We start from the raw sequence: 21,130 nt of genomic DNA, 5'->3' as shown, positions 1-21,130 counted from the left end.
GCAGCATTTTCGGAAAGGGAGCTAGCAGATGTGTAGCACGCCGGGCACTTTACAGGACTGACGTCTTTCCTTGGTGAGCCTCTCACCAGCCTACAGAGAAGGGCCAACCCCCTGCTCTTTGTTTCACTTTTTCACTCTACAGGGACCAGGCTTGTGACCTTCCCAGTTAAGGTCATGTCAACATGGGGAAAATAAGCAGCTTAACTGCTCCAGAATAAATTGTTTCATGATAACTATCTAGAAAAGCTTCCTCTGTAGAATACGCTGCTGAAAGCAACTGGATTCTGGAAGAAACACAGCATTTTGCTCGTATACTAATTATTTTAAGCAATTTGACTTTTACTCATGAATAACAGGATGCTTCACAGTAGAATTAATTTCTATATGAAATCAATAAACATGCTATACTCACTGTCAACCAGAATTCTAAGTTTTCTATGGAAATACTCATTTTGTTCAGAGATTGTACTTTCTAACTCAGTCATAAGCATACTACCCAGAACTGCGGTGGAGCACACATTTTTTTTGTTTACTAACTGTAAGCTTCCTATTCGATCATTCTTTGTTCAGGTTACTACAATTCCACTCAGCATTTGGCTCAAAATGAGACATGGAACTTTAAAACTTTGTCTTACTCATTCTTTGTACAGTCTATAAACTGCATTTTTCCAGCAAGTGGTTTCACAAACCTGCCACACATGTTGCAGTATATGTGAATACAGTGTCTAGCTCTGGGTCTAATACCACCGCCATAATTAGGGGCCCACAGAATCTTAATGAAGAGCAGGAAACGCCTGCCTTTAGTAACCTATTTATCTGACCAGGAACTGATAAAATCCATGCTAGTCTGTGCACTGTGCGGAATCCCAAGTAAGGCTATAATTTGTGCAAGCATTTTAGGGTCACATTACATTACTGTAGTCACAATGGTGTAAGGAGCTAACAGAACAAGGAGAAGCAGCATCTCTTATTAGACTAGATGACACAATCAGATAAAGTATCTGATTGCAAGCATATACCTCTTTCATACACTATATATTCAAAAAAAACCTCATCTGCTTTACCAGGGATATAATTTCTTTTAACAAAATTATACTCCCTATGAATATAAGACAAACAAGTTTGTAGCAGGTACACACAATCCTTAGATGGATTCTGAAGTTTACTGTAAGCTTTTGCATTCAAAACTCTGCTACTTTGAGCGGCTGTAAAAACTAGTTCATCTATTTTTGAAGCTGTGTTTTTAAATTTGTTTTGAGTTTCTAGTATTATCTGACAGTCCTGCAAGATTTTGTTATCCTTAGGTTATTAACATGCTACTTCTACTGTTGCAGTACATTTTCACTGGAACTGTACAGTGTCCATATGTGACATGGAAAGAATGTCAAATCATAATTTTTCATCCATGAAGGGATAGTTGGTCACTGGTTTATGAATTTCTTGATTTATATTTCGTACTTCTGTAACATTGCTCATTATATAAACAGAGAGACCTGTCAGTCATTAGGACAACAGAGTTCTGTGTTTGCCTTACTAAGAGTACAATGCAGTGGGAAAGGTTATAATTCTACAATTAAACTTGTAACCAGATACAACAGAATGTCTCTATTTAGTGATGGTATCAACCAAAGCATAGGAGATTGTTACAGGATTAAGAGGGTTACTGCAAGAAATACCGCATAAAAACAAACAACCTAAGAATGACTACAGAATAAATACAAATGCATTTTAAGGAAGCTATGGTATAGACTTCTATAGACAGAAGTGAGAGAAAGGAAATTAAAATGGTAAGCCTGCTGCCCTATTCCCTTTACTAGGCAGGGTAGCATACAGTAAATTATTTGGGCTTTGCATGCAGAATGTTAGTTTAATGCGTTCTTATGTGCTTTGTTCCTACTGGCTGCTGTACGCACAGAACAGCTATATGAATTTGAGAGGGGCTTATGCCAAGAATCACAATGCAAGAGCAACCTGATCCTGCTTCTCAGAGTGACATGAGCTAGGGAAGCGGGGAAAACGAGAGGGAGGGGAGTACTCTGGGCTCTGTAAGAGCTCTCAGGGGAGAAAGGGAGGAGGGAGAGGATTCAGAAGTAACCCATAAAGGCTCAGAAACAGCATGTTGTGGATATGTGATTAGCCCAGTTCCAACAGCCTGGCAGAATTATTAGTCGGGAAGTTGCAACGGATGGATAAGCCTAGGAGACATCCCGTCAGCAAACAGGATTGAAAGAGTCAACACAGCCAGCTAGGAGCAGGGCTGAATATTAAAAGCCAGGAGACTTGGTGTCAGGAACTCTGTTCTGAGTCTCAGGTTGCTCAGTCTAGTGAAACTTCAGCAGCTCACGCGGCCCTGGCCACAGCAGCCTGCAAACCACCTACTGCCGGTAAACTCACACGACGGGTTTTAGTATTGAACTACTATGAGGCACGGCTTCGTTGGCCTCTCAGGCCACAGCAAAGATTTCATGGTGATATTAATCAGGAGGGTGTAAGTACATGGAGGTTAGGGGAAAGAGGAAGTAATGGGAGAAGAAGCAAACGATGTATTTCTCCTTTGCTTCCTCCATCCCCTTGCAGGAGTCTCTTCTCAGCTCTCGAATCGAGGGAGCAGAACCAGGAGAGGGCAGTGTTAGCAGGGAAAGAGCAACCCGCGCTCCTGGCGGGCCGCCCTGGCACCTACTACGCAGGGATGTGTCCTCTAGGCATTTCAGCCGCATCTTTCAGGTGACACTCCAGGAAAGGACACAGCAATTAAGTAATCAACAGACAGTAATGGACACCTCAAAGGGATTCATCTTCAAAACCGAAAGGAGGTTGGTGGACACGAAAGGATCCTACGGGTTCTCTTCTACAGAGTAAAACAGCAGTCAGTGATTTCTCGGTTTCTTGCTGCATTATTTATCGTATGTGCAAACGTATGCGTAATACCAACACTGCTTATAAAATTAAGATAAGCACAATCAAATGAGCCCACACTGGAGCTAAAATAAATGAAACGCAACCAAACAAAAGTAATAGACTTAACCAGATGAAGAAAATGTTTCTAAGAGGTAAGTTTTGGAGCATCAAGAGTCCAAAAGGAGACTGTTCTGAACACTGAAGTTAGGCAATTATGCTTTGCAAATTAACCTATACAGAAAAGTCTAGGCAGCTGCCTTGCAGGTGTCTGTGGTGAAACATTTTTGAAGAAACCAGCATTGAGGTTGCTAGCTTCAGAACATCTAAGTTTAATAACGCGACCTTCATTTAAGCAAAGCCATGGCAATTAACTGTGTGGCTGGTCACAGCATTTCTATATCACCCATGAAAACTCCATTTATATTGTTCATTTTAGAAACAGCTGGGACCAAAATATGTCACTTCGCATTGAGTCAAGCTCCTTGGTGGGGAACATCCAGTTCTCCACGGTATAATTTGATTCACCTAGAGGTTTGCAGTCCCAAACGTTAGGGAACTTTCCCTAAAATTACTATTATCAGTTCTGCTACTGGTTTCCCAGATCTTGTTGCGAATTCAAACAAAAGTGGTGTTATCTTCCCCAGGCCCTTTTTCTATGAAAATAAAGGAGTGCTAACACTCAGGCTTTTTTGTTGGCGTTTTCAGCCCAGGATATGATGAGATTCATACGCTTGCCTCATAAAAACGAGAAGACAAAAGAAAAGTCATAGAAATGAGAAAAGAGAAGAAAAGGCAAGGTATATATGTGTAGTTGATGACAAATACAAAAAGGTAAGTCAGAAAGAAAAGGATAGCAAGGACCTCAGAAGCAGCTTCATAGTATTTCTACTTTATCTACCGATAGAACAAGAAGTACCTTCAGTGTCTCAGGGGAGCATAGGCTTTCAGATTATCAGCAACAGATTCAGACAGTTTGCACCGCTGCTGCCTTCCTGGATTTAGAACAAGTCATAATAAGAATACCTTGCCATTTATAGTTTCAGTGCATTAGTGAAAAAAAAAATCACCATGAATTTGGCTCATATTGTGTGCTTCCTTGGTCCAAGATATTTCAGAGACTATTTAAAGAATGAAAGACTGATTGACATTCAGAAGGAAAATAAAGGTATAAAATCATAGCATCGAATCTCTTACGTGCATTAGGTGAATTGTGGTGCTGCTCCGTAGAACCTTACCGATATTTGTTTATCTCATAGTGCATAACCAACTTAAGCTAAGAACCTCTTAAATTTACTTATACGGAGAAGGCTCCTTCCTCAAAGTGTTACTTTCCTCCTATTAATAATTCTGCATAAACACTGACTAAAAAAAAGGCAAACAAAAATAAAGTTATATCTCATATAGAAGAATTCAGGGCTCTGGACAGTAAAACTCAAGGTAGGACATGGAGTACTTGTCAAAGAGCAAAAAAGGAAAGTTTACTACGGGGCTTCTGTAAGGCTACAATACAGGGATCTGGAACAAGGTTTCTGCCAAAGTTTAGGTCTTTCTGGGTCAAACTATGATTAGTCTGGAAAATACGTTTAGAGCTTAAATCACAGAAATAAGTGGCAACAAGAAATTCAGCTGATTTGACCTCGACCTTTTTTTTGAAACAAAATACATATAAGTCAAACTACACTGTATCTTAGGCAAAACTTCAACAGTTTTTCCATCTCCCCAAACCAACTTGTGCAAATAGGTATGTATGAAGTAATGAGAAACAATTACATACAATCCTTTTTTCCCCTCAACTTTATTAGACATATAATAAGGCCAAAATAAGGGAAAGGGATATGGAAATGCCAAACTTTTTATTTTTTTAATATAAAAAGAAAAAGAATTTTTTCACAGAGTCACTTGAACACTTTCGTTCTATCTGGAATTTTTTTTATTCTTTTAGCTCTTTAAAAATATTTAAAACACTTTTATTTAAAAAATAAAATAAAGGTTCAAATTGAACATTTTGACTTGTCTTTTTAAAATCATGTAAATTTAAAAAATATGTTTAAATATTTTTTGGTCAAAATTATTTACCACACTTGAATAGAATTCCCAACTGATTCAGAGAAATAAATCATCAGAAATGTACTGAGGGCTACTGTGAAGTATAATTGAAATAATTTGGTACGTGGGATTTATTCTGCATTCCTGAGCATCTTTAAGCCTTGCCAATAGTAGAAATGTTATTATTTCCTTGATAAGTAATGAATTGCAGAAGAGTAAAAATGGGAAGAAGGAATAAAATAAGTATCTGTAAGTCACATTTTGCATTTGACTAGGGAAGTTTGTGAATCCCGCACTTGGAAGTAACACAGCCATCCTCTGTCAACAACAGCAGCCATTTCACAGTCAGAGGACAATTTTGTGTTCATGTGAATTCTGGTACACATTATGCACTGAAAATAAATGCTGTTATCATGTATAGAAATGTATTATTCAGTGGATAAGCAAAATAAATAATAATCATCGCCCTTATCACAGGACTACCGGCTAGGACAACCTGCCTTTGAACTACGCACGCACAATACAAGCAAACCGCACAATTCTAATCCCTAAAAGCTCACAATTCTGCATGTTAAAGAAATTGTGGGAAAAGAGGTTAAGTAACTACTTACACTAATTTCAGTTTTCATACATTACTGTGTATGTCAAATTACTTTCTTGATGCCACATTAGTAGACGCTGCAATTACTCTGTAATTTACACTTAGCACATAACTTGCTGCTTCATTTCTCTACCGGAGAATTAGGCGTGTTTCCATAGGAACTATACATGGTTATTCTAGGCAGCAGTGAGAAATCACATGCCGGGGAGAACTCACCTGTCTACAAGACAAATCTGAAAAACTCTCTTAGAGGTCCTAGTTTATGAATCTTGGAAAGGATTTTGGAAAGGCTAGAACGGAGGGCTGGGGTCCAGCTAGAATTTTGTGTCTGCACAGGGCAAAACCTATACGAAAGAACAAAGCAGGAACTACTTAACTGAAATTCCTGTGTACTACAATAGCTTTGTGTTACATGCATCCATTCATGTCAGGACCAGAACTTCAGCCCTTCCAACCCCTTCCATGTTATTCGTTTCTCTTTAAGAGGTCCCAGCAGTTTGCTTATTACAAAGTGATGAAGAATCCTCTTAGGTCTAAAATTTTTGACAGATATTCCAAGAAGGAAATTTCAGCGGAATATTTTGGTTTCACACAACCCAGTGAGCTGAACCCAAGCAAACAAAGGCGGCAGCTGCCCCGGCCTGTGGCTCCTTGTGCAGGCAAAGGATGCCCCCGGGGCCTCCCACGCGGCCCCTCTGCACAACCAGCCACAACCAACAGCGATAGCTCAAGTTTCCATCAACTTTCCAAAAACTGCCATGAGTACCACAGCATCTGAGCAAAGCACAGAGGAACAGATACTTCTTACTAACAACAAAACATACGGAGAGGCCAGAGGCCCTTGAAAAAATTAGGAAATACATTTGTACACAAAGAAATATATAAATTGTTCTAATTATTACTTATAATTTCTAACAGAATCCAGAAGTGGGCTGCTTCACTTTAAAATACGTTATGCATTCCAAAAAGATTACAAATTAAAAACAAATGACATAAATCAGGTGGGGAAGATAACAAGTTAATAGAAGAGAGGTCAGAGAAGGAAGACAGGGCAATATAGTAATTTAGAAAGGATAAATACAAAACATAGCAGAGTAAGTAATTTTTTTAAGAAACTAAATAAGTTGAGTAATTTGTCAGAGATGATGCAGAAGTAAGAATATAAGAGGAATCTGAACAAAAAAGTATAATGGAAGTTTATAAAATAGCTATTTATAATTTAGAGTTAAGTTTGTCCTGCTTACAACAGGGCTTGTATAACAAATCAAACATGCATGTTTAATACCTCCAAATTGAGTAGGGACATAGGCAATTTTAAAACTGAATTTTAAAGTTACATATACGTGGTCTGGTGTCCTCTCATATGAAAAGCTTAGCACTGGATGTTGTTATAATAAATTTTGTTGACAGTCAAATTAAGATGAAATGCAAATTATGCTCCTTGGAACTAGGTCATCACTGGTTAGCCAACACTGCAGGTTGCGTCTGATACAGTAAAGTGACATTATCACCTTTTTCCTTCCTCTGCCTTTGAGCAGCTGAGCAGAAAAAGCTCAGCTCAGCTTTTTCTGAAAGCTGAGCTTTCAGAAAATCAGTAATTTCTTAGGAGAGATTTCTTAGGAGAGGGTTACTGCTAGGAATGCCGAGATCGTCCACGCTTTTTTGGAAGCTGCAATACAGAGAGAGGGAAGAGGCGCTTTCTTCATTATCAAGGCTCTTTCTAGGACAACGAAGATTTTCAAAAGACCCTCTCTCTGCAACTCACAGCCCAAGCAGCCACAGGTGCAAAACCACGTCAGCAGTGGTGTGAGACAAGCTCCCACAGCAGGTGTCTTCTGAGAGCGTCTCATGGAAACCTGCCAACATGCTACCGGCTGCCCTTGATGCCCAGGTCACAACGGAAACATTGCAGGGAAAAAAGGAAATAGGTTGTGCGGATGCCCTGCAGGAAATGGCCAAATGGAGCAAAAGGGACAGAGAGGGCAGGGATGGCTCTGTACAGCAGGTAGAATATCTCCCACTACTACTCCTACAGTCAAGAAACTTAATTTTAATCCTCCTCTACTAGAGGACTTTTTTTTAAAGACCACCTTCATTCCAAAACAAAAAGCTCTCCAAAATAGTAGGTTCCACACTTTTGCATAGCTGGATTTGAAGCAATGAGAAACATTTTTAATAGTGATTAAGCTATTAACAGAACAAGCACAGTTGTGTACTATTAATCTATTTGGTTGTCTCTGTCTTAACTTTCTCAGACTGCTGCCTTCCAACCACAGTACAGCACACCAACAGTAACACATTTAAATGTTGGTTTTCAGTAAGTTCCTTTTTCTTCTCTGCTTTTTTCTTCTGTGATAGTAAGAGAAAGACAAAAATTGAACTGTAAGCAAAATGTGGAATATATTTTTATGTTTTTAATGTCACTGCCCTTCACACAGGAATAAAATCCCTCACTTAAAGGCAGCCATCTGAAACGTGAAACATAGTGGTAGCTCTACGGACCCCAGCAATATTAACATAATGATAAGTTTAGGACAAGGTGAAAGAAAATATTGTATGTAATAGAAATTGCTAGGATAATGCAATTATTTGTAATGAATGAATGCAATGTTTATTTCTCAGCATCAAGACTTGGAACATTCTTCCTCCTTTCTGTTAACTTCAATTTTTTAATAAAAAGAAATGAACAATGCATGAATTGGTCAAAGGAGGATAGATCTGGAAACTGTGCTGTTTAACACATTTGGGGACACTGGGTCAGAACTGACTCAAAGGAACATTTCCTCCAAATGCATAACTGAATAACGCGGTTCCCATGCACAAGAGATTCTTTACTGTCCACAACTTAGCCTAGCATACCCAGTTTAGATTCGTTTTTGAGATACCATGTATTCATAAAGTACTGGCTTCAGGCCTTCATTACAAAACGGACAGAAATTTTACTACAGAAACTCAGCTTTACAAAATATCTTTGATAAAAGGCCAATAAAGTTAATTCAAAGAATTATATAGCATGCTGGCCCCATATTTTGATTAAAATCAACTGAAGTCACTAAGGAACACAGTTGAATTTCACGGTAGCATAAAGAAAATATTATACCTGAAAGGTACCAACTATCAATCAAACTTTGAGAGTCCACAAAATCATTTATGTGACAACAAATTCCCCATCGAACCATGGTGTTGATGCTGGCAGATGCTATCCCAGCAACTACTTGGGCATGCAATTCCATAGATCGCTGCGGTGATGAGCTGGAAGAGTGAAGAGCTTACATCTACTTCACATACTAGTTTCACCTATCAGAAGAAGCCACAGAAAACTCCTAGCTGAACCTCCCTCAGCAAATATGAAAGACCTACAGAATATCAGTTATGCTGAAATACAGCAGGACCAACCTTTGCCAATAATAGTTGCCGCAGTGGGAAATCACAGCTCTAAAAGCAGCCGTATGAAAACGAATTCTGAACTATTTATTAAAAAACAAATGAATCCAACTTACTGGTGAGAAGTGGATACGTTTGCATCATTCCTAAATACTATTGGTTTTCAGTTTAATGTATCTGCCCTAATCACGTTAGCACTACTTAACATTCAAGAGGATTATTTTTTTCCCACTGAGGCTGGAGAAGCATTATCTACAGAAGATCATATTAGAAGGGACAGGAGTGAATTTAAGGCACTGGATTTGAAGTATTTACAAAACTCATTAAAATTCCAAGGTTGCAAAATAGGTATTCTATCATGGGCTGCTGTGAATCTGGAGAACTAACCCCCTGCCCTCCCATGGGAATATTCTAAACACAAAGGAAATTCTGCAGTTGGAGAGGGAAAATCTCTAAGATCTAAATAAATAATGTGCTTTGTAAATCAAAATATATCATTAGCTTGCATTTTTCAACTTACATGCATTAAATAACATCTAGAGTGACTGTGGGGAAAACTACTTCGATGGTGAGTTAGTTATACATGGGAAGCACAAATGGAGTACTAATTTTAAACAACTGTGGGAACAGTAAGCAGAATTAAGAGAGTAATGGGAGAGGATGGAAAAATATATTTCTTTCTCTTCTCCAGGACAGCTTAGACAATTTTTTTTTGCTGGCAGTTTGCACTTGATTTCTTTGCCATGCAACATATGACTGTTGCTAATAGACTAGCAAAGCTTTAAAGAGAAAGAATATATTTTATTAGAGCAGTATGCAACTGGAAGAAACAGATGACATTTTGGGCATACTGTCTGTTCAGGAGGACTATTTGCCAAAGAAAGCCTTTTCTAATTTCTTCACCTACATCTCTTGATTTAATAGAAAATATTACGTATTCCGATAGACCTTGAATATATTCAAAGACCATCACAGTTATAATAGACTAGTCTGTCTATTTTAGGGATATCCAAACCTTGCCCACATAAGGCTTTTATTTTTACTTTCAGAGATGCCTTCCATGCATTCTACCAGTTTTGGCATGCAATGCTTCATCCAAGTCTGAAAGCCAAGGTGGTTCAAAATGGCATGCTTCATATTTTAGTGTGTAGTGTAAGAGCTGTGCCTCTTTACTATATGAGGGTGGCATGCACTGTACTGAAAAACTTTTAATCCCAGATCAGGGATTACAGACTCTAAGAGGCACAAGATGCCGACTCACTGGGCATAGGGGCTAGCAGGCGCTGCAGGAAAAAAGAATGTGTCAGGCTTATAGAGGCAAATGTAGAAATAGCGTGAGGTGCACAGCCTACAGTCATTCAAATAAATGAATGAAGACAGGTACAAAGACAGAGACCAACTGCCCCATACCATCTAGGTTACCATCTAGGTCCTGTTACCGACGTATTTATCTTTAGAGGTCTGCTCTTTTTTCAGAATTGCTAGACACGCTTCTGTTAGCTTACTGTAATTTGGCTCCTGAGCTGCTGACTCAAATTTTTGGATCACAATACAGCCTTGGGCTGAAAGTGTAAGGAAATGAGCAAAAACATCACAAAAGAAGAAAACCAGAGCTGAAGTGTTCAGGCTAGAACCAAGAGAGTGTTCACTGACCCACAAAACCACTTTTAACTATATAGGCCTTATATTGGTTTGTGTACATACTCGATATAGTTCTGTATATACATATAAAAGTGAATAATACAGTGAGAGAATTGGCATTATAATCCAAAGAGTCAAAAAGACAAAATTAGTAAAATTTATTTCTGGTATAAGTTCCTTAGATTAGTTTAGCTAAAAAAGTTTATGCATTCTACACAATAGCAGCAAAACTATAAATTAAAGAGTTGAGGAGACAAATAGGCAGGAGTGAGAAAAAGGGTTGTGGCGTATCATGAATTACAGTAAGAAAACAAGAGATGAAAACTGTCACTGAGGGGATTAAGGAAGGCATGACATCATCAGAGTTGGGAGAAAGGAAGATTATTTCAGCAGCTGAATTTTAACTAGACTGACAGTCTCCACAGAGACTTAACTGGACAAGCCATTACGGAACCATTCCTCTCAGTTCTGTATTCCCAAACTCCTAGAAATACACTGCTAAGACTTCTGAACTCTCGATTAGAAGACAGGGCGTGTGAGTGCACATGTATGCACATGTGTGTGTACGCTGCATGTAGCACAACGGGTCAAAATTTCAACTTAGGTATGCAGGCAAGGTGGCAATACAAAAAACCAAAAAATTAGTAGCATAACATACTGTTACAAAATACAAAAACACTCCATACATTTACATAAAGTATCTGACTCATAAAAATACACCAATTATAATTCAAATGATAAATGTCATTAATCATCACTTAAAAATTTAAGATCCCTAAGACTACATTAAGCTATTGACTACATCAAGTTCTACATTAAGCAGCTAAAATCTGTTAACAGATAAAACATGATAAAACTGGTATCTTGCAGTTAAGATTCCCAATGACTATGCAGATGCATGCCCTCAAACACCATAGAATAGATAAAATTTCATAACAAATATTAAATGTCAGTGATTCCAGAAGACATTGTATCCTTCCATCAGCTTAAGAATGGATCCTTCCTATCTGTATTCAGCACTTAGGAATGATTTCACAGCATCTGTGTGTGGCATGTCAGTAAGATCTACGTCAACGCTTCAGGCTTTCGTTCAGAGCTTCATACCACAAACTCACCTGCTCCTGGGTCATCTTCTGCAGCTCTTTCTCCCAAGCTGCCCGGTCATCATCCAGGTGGTAGGAAGCAGGTGGGGTGAGTCCACGCAGAATCAGGGGGTCACGGTCATGGCAGAGGGCTGTCAGATGTCCAATGTACAACTTCAACTTGCTGCGATTCTGATCAAGTTCTAAGAGGGGCTGAATTATCTGAAATAAGAGAACAGGAATAGTGAGAAACAGCCTGATTGATACCCAAGCAACAGGGAAGGCAGAGATCAACCACTAAGTTACAATCTTTATACTAGAAGAAACCTGAACACACAATATTCCTGCCCCACAATGTTCCTTCGACCCAACAACTATCCAGTATTGAAGTAGAAAGAAACCAAGCACGCTAGGAGAAGTGGATGTGGTGATGACAGCTGGCTATTCAATATACGAAATAACGATGATATGGGGTGAAAAATGAAATAGTATTAACTAAAAGGAGTAAGTCTATTGATTGTTCAGCAGTGCTTCAGTCAGCTATCACAACTCCTTGCTTTAATGAACATTAAATTTTTTGATGAAAGGTGTCTGTTCACAACAATGGCAATAGCAATGTAGATGCTGTCGCTTTACAAACAAACATTTAATTCTAACATATGTACGCACTAAACACGTTCTGAAGACAGTAGTTTCTAATGACGTCAAGATGCTGTTTTCTAAAAATGAACACATCTCTACTGTAGAAACTGGATGAAGACATACCTTAATCAAAAAGTCTTTTTTAGTCTTGAAAAGGCAAAGATTTCTATTTATTATGCAGGCCAGGTTCTATACAATAAGCCTGAGAAACTAAAATCAAAGAACTCTAATAAGAACTACTTTATTTCATTACATTCTGCCTAATCTGAATCTAATCCATGCTCCTCACTCCAATCCCTGGAACATCCAGTTCCTGCAAAAAGTATCAGAAGAGCCATTTTTCACTTGTTTTACCAAAAAGTAGGGTTCAAGTTACTGACATATACATTCTTGGGAGTCCCTCATTATGCCCCCACAAGAATACCGCTTCATACCGTTCTAGATGTTCATGGGTATATATTCAAAATTGCAATCTACAGAACTCCGGCTCTAAGGCTTGCAGCTGACCAAAACTGAGAAAGAGCCAGGCTCTGTACCTCCGCTCCATGAAATGAGGTGCTGAAGCTACAGGCACTGATATGTCCCAGCCACGAGAGCCCGAAAGCCTTGCCATCATGCTGGCAAGTGTCATCGTGCTCCCAGGCAGGGGCTGCACCTGCTGTTTGCTAGTGGGCCCACGATATCTTTTCAATACGGCACCTCTGACCCTGCTAATGAATAAGGAGCGAGATAATCTCTGAGTCAACAGAAACAGGGTGCTGGCATTACTTTCAACAAAGACTCTGGCTCCAGCCCCTTCTAATAAGGCTGTCAGGGCTCACTTACTTTGTTTTTAACACTGTTCTACATGGATTAACTTCCATAGGGTGAGAGGACCTGAAAGCAATGGCTAAGCGGCTAACTAATGTCAAACTCCTTGTCCTCCAGAAAGCTGGCTGCACTCAGAAGCCTACACCACAACATTAGGGTCGCGGCAGCTGACAAGAGTCATGGTGACAAGGCGACAGGGGCACAGGGCAGACAGGAAGCCTGCAGAGAGAGTAAGCTCACAGGCTTAAATCCTTCAGCTATGTACAGCCTTGGGGCAACATTTATTTAAAGATACCCACACACATGAAAATATGCTTTGATATAGCAAGACTGCAGCGTGGCAGAATACTTTCTTGTACAGGGCAGTAGGAAGGGTTATTTTAATAGCATCAACACAGTTACTCCCTTTTCCCTTTCACCACCAAGTACAACTGTCTTTAACTCATTATATCCATCGGCTTTGGCTGTTTGGTGAATATGCACTACCTACCCTATTTCTTACAATCTGGATCACCTATATTATGATCTGAAAGTGCACTACCTGTACAAGTGCAAAAAACCATAGGGCTTTTAATTTCCCTGACATCTTTTCTACCTCTCTGACTATTCCTCTTGCCCAAAGAGAGGAAAATGACAGATGGTTTTCTCACACCCTGAGAAAACAGTGTTTTATAAAAATGTAAAATGTAAGCAGTTAATGTCTAATAACTAGCTCTCCAATCAATGTACTTGCTATCCTGTATTGTCCTTCTTTTTTTCTGAATCTCTATCAGATGTGCAGCTTTCAGTCCAAAAAGATCCAGAATCTCTAACCTTCCTGGCTGTCCTTTGCAAACGGATCCTCTCTCTGACAAAGAAAAAGCAGAACCATCTAGCAAGCAATTATGGAACAACAGTTGAATTTGATAACTTGGGGACAAGTTCCCTCTTTCTGTACCCTTGCCCCCTTACCTCGAGAAGCATGTTCCTCTCCCTCTGGAAATAAGCCAGACGAGGCCTGTGAAAGTTCTTAACTACCAGCGCTCCCAAAGCTGTTCAGAGAGCAATCGTTCCTCTCACTTGGGATCCATTAAACCCTGCCAGTCAAGTGGGAAATGCTCTTCTATCTGCGTTCCTGCCATATCTAATTTGAACTAGTCACTTAGCAAAAGGCGCTGTGCTTCTCATACGGCAGAGCTGCCACTGCCTTATCTCAAGAGGGTGTAAGAGCATTTGCTAAGTGGGAAGGCAGAGCAGCACGGGATTCATGGAGCAGATCATGTTCCCATGATCAGCTCAGAGCTGTAGCGCTTTCTAGGAAAACAATGGCTGAACAGACTTCCCTCCAAACCCAGGATTATCTTCGAAACCAGCCAGTCTTCATTAATTGCGGCGATACGCTTAGGCCATCCTCATCAAAGCATGGAATGAAGTCTGAATAATGTAGCCTCAGGCTCAGAGCAGTGCTAATGGCCAGCAACGTTTAAAAATGGATTTGGCTAAAGAAGGCAATCACTACAATGGTGAAGTAGAAATATGAAATGCCTGACGAATCGCCAATATAAAAACAAAACATTTCTATCAGCTGATAAAGACATTTGGGAATGTATCTCCAAACAAATTCAACTTAGAAACAGCAGGCTTTTTGAGGTTTCACAGAAAGTTTTAACTTTGAGCATGAAAAATGTGACTCTAACTTAAGTTTTGCAAGTTATCACGGGCAAAAATAAGCTTTAGAATGAAATTACTACTGCTTCTTCAACTGTAGTTGCTGTAAAATGGTCTGCTTAAATATGAATAACTGTATTGATAATTTTTAATGATAAAATTCTGTATTTAAACTCATGTATGTTCAACCTAGATAAGAAAAGGTACTTGTGCTGAATGTGGTTGGAGAGACCTATCTAAATGTTTGGTCACTTTTACTGTGAGAGATGAATACACCTCAGATACAGAGACCGTGGTGTCTCAAAGTTTGTCTGAGTGGTGTCTAATGTAAATATGCAAAAACACAGAGGTGGTTATATGAAAAAGAAAATCAGCGAATGGCTGGTATAACTGCAACAGCGTTGAACCGAGACAAATGCAATACTGACTATCCATAAATGCTTGCAGAGTAAAGTATGGTTTTAATCAACATATAATAGGACTCACTCACCACAACTACCAGCTTTAAATTATTGGTTCTCATGTAGAAGGGCTAATGACCTAGTCACCTTTCTCCCTGCTAATATCCCCTTCTTCTATGAAGTAAGCAACCACTCTTTTCTTTCTCAGAATCAAGTAATTAACATTATTTAGCTGTTTCAGAGAAAATGTTCTAAACTTCTACTTAGCTATAAATCTGTAGCTCTCATTTTGGAACTGAAGAAGCTCTTTTATGCAAGTCTAAAAGCTTGTCTGCTTTTTTCCAGCTACATCGGCTGATCTAACAACAATTATCTCCTTACAAAACTTGCCTTTCTCATCAGAACTACGCATGTGGATCAAATGCAGTAATCTTTCTTACAAGCACATGCATATGCTTCCTCTAGGAAAGGAAAAAAAGAAGAAAATAGTATCTTCTTGACAAAGCAATGCCAATACAAAGTGCTATATGTATACTTGGCACTGGCAGGACTACTCCCATACTCTCCCATTAGCTTGACTATCTTGCTTGCATATATCTTGCGTGTACACACTCACCACAGAATGCTAAGAGGCAAAGTAATGCAGATAACTGGCTTTCATTTTGCAACCTAATAATTCATTTTCTCAACTTACTGATAAATCATTAAATGTTTGGGGAAAATCACAGGAAGAATAGACTTATCAAAAAGGAAATAAAATAGAATTGAGATACATTCTGGCGGTCAAAGTAAATGAAGTGAAGCTATCACTGGTTTTGTACCTAGCGTGTTACAAAAAAGTATACACAGAAGGGATCGGAAAATTGCCAAGAAATGAACTGAATTGAGACATGCTCTAGCTTGCTAGCCTGCCCTAGGGAACTTGAATGATCCCTGATTTCTAGAAGTCTTTGCAGATTCTGTAAAGTCAAAAAAAAAAAAAAAGGAATTCTGCAAAAAACCTCAACAAAGACCCCCCAAAACTTCAGACTGGACATAGCAAATATGTTTTGAAAACAATCAAGTTAAATTGAGCTCGCCCTTTACTCCCTATCAATCACATCCTCACACTCTCATGTGAGGATGGGAAATTACTTTCAGGTCCAGTTTTCAAACTTTGTTGCATACAGCTGCCAATTTGCTGCCCAACAAAACTTGCTTCCCAAACTACCATTGCACAAAGGAAGATGGGCTGAAAGTCTGGATAAATAGAGATATTTGTTGAAAAGAAATTATTCCAAGGAGGATCTGAAAAGTCTAGATGCAGTGGACCATAGTGAGTCCTCAGACGGCAAAAAGAAACAAATAGAAAAAAAACCCCGAACCTCCCCCCACCAACTCCCCTGTATCTTGGTTTTATTACAGATATTATGAGAAAAGAAAATTTTGCCTATAGCACAAAATTTCCCATACTATAAGTTTATGGAAAAAGGCTAAGAAACAGAATGATATAGTCTGCAAGTATTTGCATGGGAAATTGAATTACACCTTCTCTCTAGCTTAGGCCATTTGTGTTTGTTTGGCAACAAATGCAAGGGTTCAAATACAAACAACATGTAACCATTGAATGCAGTGGAGTTTTATGAGGCATGAATTTGGCTTACAAAGTGCAAAGCTTTCCCAAATTCAGAACAATTTATCATTGATGGCTTCCCTTCATTATTTTAAATGAAAACAGAAGAAAGTTCTCAAAAAGACACTGCCTGACCCCAGTTCAGTTCACCCAGTTCATTGCTGCATAGAGATACTTGGTTTCTTCAGAAGACCACAACAGAAAAGCTCAAGGACAGACTTAGTTTTCTTTAGTTTTGTTCTAAAGACGAAAATGGATTTAAATCTACCCTTCATCATTTTGTCCTCATAAAACAAAACAAAACAACATGCAAGAGAAGTTGAAAGACATTCTGGCTATTTTGACAGAGCTGTCTCTTTCTCAGTTCATTCCTGACAAAATCAATTAGGAAATCATTTTTATAAAGCAAATTCTTTTGAAATTTTTATACACCATGAACAAATCCCATGGATTAATGATTTCCAGAGTTCACCCTCTTCACCTTGGGAAAAATCCAGACCAGAAGAAAATAACAGAGAAAACACAAAAGAGAGAAAGTCGTTTTTTCATTTGTTCCCTCTGTTTAAATAAATTCTCTTCTCCATAATGCAGGTGAGAATCAAAGGCTTGCAATGGGTTAGTAGGATTCCTAAAGTACTGAAAAAGCAGTTCACAAATATTTTTCAACATAACAAATCCCGACACTGGTAATTTTTGCTTACGTGGGCTGTGGAGCAAAATCTTGTGGGGAGCCATGTATGAAATAGTAGGACTACTGTATATCAGAAATGAAATACACTGTGTGAAGCTTATGACTGGAACATTGGGGAACAGAAACGTTCAGGAATGAGGCACCGGGGCAGAGCTGAAGGGGTTGTCTGCATACAGCTAATACGGCCTGAATTTCACCCGTTTCGACAGTTCCTTACTTTCAAGAGCAAGAGCATTCGCAAGAACCCTTACCTCTAAGTATGACTAATTGCACTGCGCACACAATGCATGAGGCCTCGCATCCCTTTCTCCTATCCATACTCTTAAGGGAATGTCTCATTTCTAGCTGAGGCAAAGGAGAGAAAATTGTGACTTGATTGCAAGATGAGATCAGAACATAAAAATTCAAATGCTATTTTTATTTGTCTAAGTTCTCTTTTGTTTTCTAAATTTCTTGGGAACCTAGCAACCTAGAAGCTTATTTCTGGAACAAAACAGGTCGGACAAAGTGGGGTGAGATCTGCAGAGATTCTGAAATTTTACTCCGCTGTTCAACGTGATAAAAATCGCCTTCAATTGAGAATATCATTTCTGTAAGTTGTGACAGTTACCAATCTAAAGTTTTCACTAATAAATTCAATTATACAAAGCTGTGAAACTGGGTAGGCAAACTTATGAGATTCTGAGAATTAGAATATCAGTAAGGAAAAAAGGCATTCCCCTAGCAAATGAAAATGATGCTACAAGTGTTTGCAGACTGTACAATGAAGCTACAGATTTAAATGGTACTATCCTGACTGAGCTTTTGTAGGTGTAATTAATCAAGCAAAAGTTTTGATTGCACAGAAACAATTAGATTTTATGTTGCTTTTTTTTTTTTAAACAAGAACTTAGTAGTTTGAGGATAAGTAAGAACACCCACCTGTTTAATCGTTTAATCCATTCAAACTTTCTAGCACTTATTCTCTAAATAAGAGTGAGCAAGAAAGCACATCTCTTCCTTGCTGTTCTGTATTTCGCTTTTTATCTGTTCCTATTATAAGGGATAAAAGACCCAGTGGCTAACATGCTTTTGTTTGAAAGCAGAAGAATTGTATTCCATACACTGGGACAATCTGCCCATGTGAACACATATATCAGTGACCACATTCTTTTGTCTCCCCACTGTCTGTTACATTGCTAAGGGAAAACAGAAAGTATCTCTTAAGTGCTCCACCACAGAGAACACAATCAGCGCTCTTTTACTCAGATGAACTATAACCTCTTTGTCCACAGGTGATATGAATCTTTGTCTTATCCCTCTCTAACATCGAGTCTTCATACTGCCTCTCTCTCTCTCTCTACCTGCTACATGGCACTTTCAAAGCAAAGTCATGTGAAGTCACGGGATGTCTGGCTCATCTGTCTTCAGGAATTCTTTCTAGCGTTGTTTGCTCTACATTCAAACGCATAATCCCATGAACAAATATATGTATTTATATAGATATAAATAATATTTCTCATCTATGTGTTGTATTAAACAAAGAGATGTACTTGGATCACCTTTGGTGAGCCTACTATGAGCTGGAACTATAAATTCTGGCATCCCCTTCAGTAATTATAAACTTTACCAGCCAGGAAAATATAGCGTCTGGATTGGCTATGTGCCCTTATCAGTTTTTACTTTAGTCATATTTCACTTAAGCTTATTTTCATAGTTAACGCATTGGAAAGCAGGTTTAGGCTTGATTCTTTCTCTGTTCTAATATCTCTCTACCACTTCCCCAATAATTTCCCCTCCTCCTAATTTACAATGAAAAGGTACTGGCAATGACACCAAACAGCCTGGCTGCAGCTATTCCCAGTCTGATTTTATTTTTTCTGCGAGTGTCACAGCTCAAGTCCACTCTCCTTTATGTTACCAACACTGTTCAATGAACAACAGTTCACAGAAACTTCTTGCTTTGCATGGTTGCATTCTGGCTTGTGGATGAGGGCTACAAGAGTCCTCAATGGCAGAGTAATTGGAAGATAAGTATAGACTATCATACAGTCTATAAATGATGCCTCTCATGGAAGTGGCCAGGTACAAATAAAAATGTCTGAATACAGAGTTCCTAGTTGCTACAAAGACCAAGCCACTAGTGGAAGAAGAACATACTCAGCTGTAAATCAGAGAAGAAAATAAGATACAGACCTGAAATAATCTCATTTGGTAGAAATGAATGATGGCCTTTTTGCAATTGTTTTGCTGAAAAGACCAAATCTTTACAAAAAGAAACCAGCCATCTGTTTCGAATGTTTTAGAATATAAGTATCTATTTGTGTTCCTCTTTGATCTGTAAGAATAATAGGAAGACAGTGATACAATCCAGTTACACCTCTGTTGTGATCGCTTAATTCATCCCAGAAGTGCAGATTACAGAATTCCATCTGGAAATCTCAGTCTTATCATTTCGGGATCAGAACGAAGACTGACTGTGTATCAAGACCAGTTCTTTTGCACTGGTAGATAAAACATTCTTGGACAGAGAATGTATTCTTCAAACATAAAATAGTCATTAAGATAGCAAAATAGCAGAGTTAAAAAAACAAGCTAACAAAAGCATTGTTCCCAGAAACGGAGAAGGGACTGGGAATAGAAGTTAGCAACATTTTGAGGATAGCATGCTTCTCTAGGTTGACAGGCTAACAATAGCCCTTACTTACTGGGTACAGGATTACATGTCAGTGTGGATACAGAACAAGAAAGAAGGTGTGAAGGCACTCTCTCCAAATCAGAAAGGCAGAAGATCAATCATAAATGAAATACTACTTAGTTTGATATCAACTTTGGTTAAGTTGGTCACTTCATCACAATGGGATTTTTACTTAACGCTAAAGTAAGGAAGTCACTACATAGGAAAGGCTCTCCATTATTCAGAGGCATTATGGTCACAGAAGAAAAGACTATTCTCCAAAGAAAGGAAAAACTGGAACAGGCTTGAAAAGAACAGATAGTTGTATGATAGTAACTCAGCGTTTTGAATTGTATGCATCTTACCCTAATTGTATAGTTCCTGAAAGCAGTAATTGTCTCTTTGTGTCTCCGTACCTGAGCTTAAAGGCACAATGTCCTTCACTTGCGTAAGGAATTTTGGGGCCCAGATAAGCAAGGCTCCAGAAGAAGGGAGGGAAGGAGGGTCCTGTGATTAACCAGGACAACTGCATTCCAAGTGCTACCCTTGTAATTAGTAATTAGTTATCTTAAACATTACATTTGAATGCATCGCATTATGGATCTTACTACAAGTTTTGCCCATCTGGGAAGTGGGAGTGAGGAGTCCTGACTGTCACCAGTACTGACAAAACAAATCTGGCATCTTATCTCTCAGTCAGGCCAAGTGATAATGTTTGAACAAAGTAAGATTATGTCACCCAGCTGCCTTCAAATTTTAGATATGATATGTTTTTAAGGCAAACTGAAGATAGGTTTCTTTCACAGTGATTTTACACACACGAAAGAAGAACTATAACAGATATATTGTAACAAACATATTATCCACTACATAATTACTGTGTAAATTCTTCGAGAGAAAGAAGTGATCCTTCAGAGGACAAAAGATGACAATGAAAAAGAAGAGGCAGCAGTTTTAAAGAGCTTTGTTTGGTATGCTAGATGACAGCTCCTTGAAATGTTTAACCTAAGGATTTTTTT

At 38.7% G+C, this 21,130-nt stretch overlaps 1 protein-coding gene across 20 annotated transcripts in view; it reads right to left on the bottom strand.

Moving 5' to 3' along the window:
* ERC1 (ELKS/RAB6-interacting/CAST family member 1) overlaps positions 1 to 21,130 on the bottom strand; it is a 311,410-nt gene that overhangs the window by 7,240 nt on the left and 283,040 nt on the right. For 14 of the 20 annotated variants that reach the window (XR_011141700.1, XM_068947249.1, XM_068947332.1 and 11 more), the window contains one exon: positions 11,686 to 11,874. Coding sequence is in view for 13 of the 20 variants with exons in the window: in XM_068947249.1 (XP_068803350.1) it covers positions 11,686 to 11,874 (189 nt within the window). In the remaining 7 variants the exon portion in view is untranslated. Of the gene's footprint in view, positions 1 to 11,685; positions 11,875 to 21,130 lie in introns of those variants that run through there. The other 6 variants (XM_068947348.1, XM_068947358.1, XM_068947366.1 and 3 more) reach the window with 1 other exon arrangement.

The sequence above is a fragment of the Struthio camelus genome, chromosome 1, assembly GCF_040807025.1.
Source record: "Struthio camelus isolate bStrCam1 chromosome 1, bStrCam1.hap1, whole genome shotgun sequence".
Lineage (NCBI taxonomy): Eukaryota > Metazoa > Chordata > Aves > Struthioniformes > Struthionidae > Struthio > Struthio camelus.
Note: the sequence above shows the minus strand (reverse complement) of the source record. Positions and strands in the feature narration are given on the sequence as shown.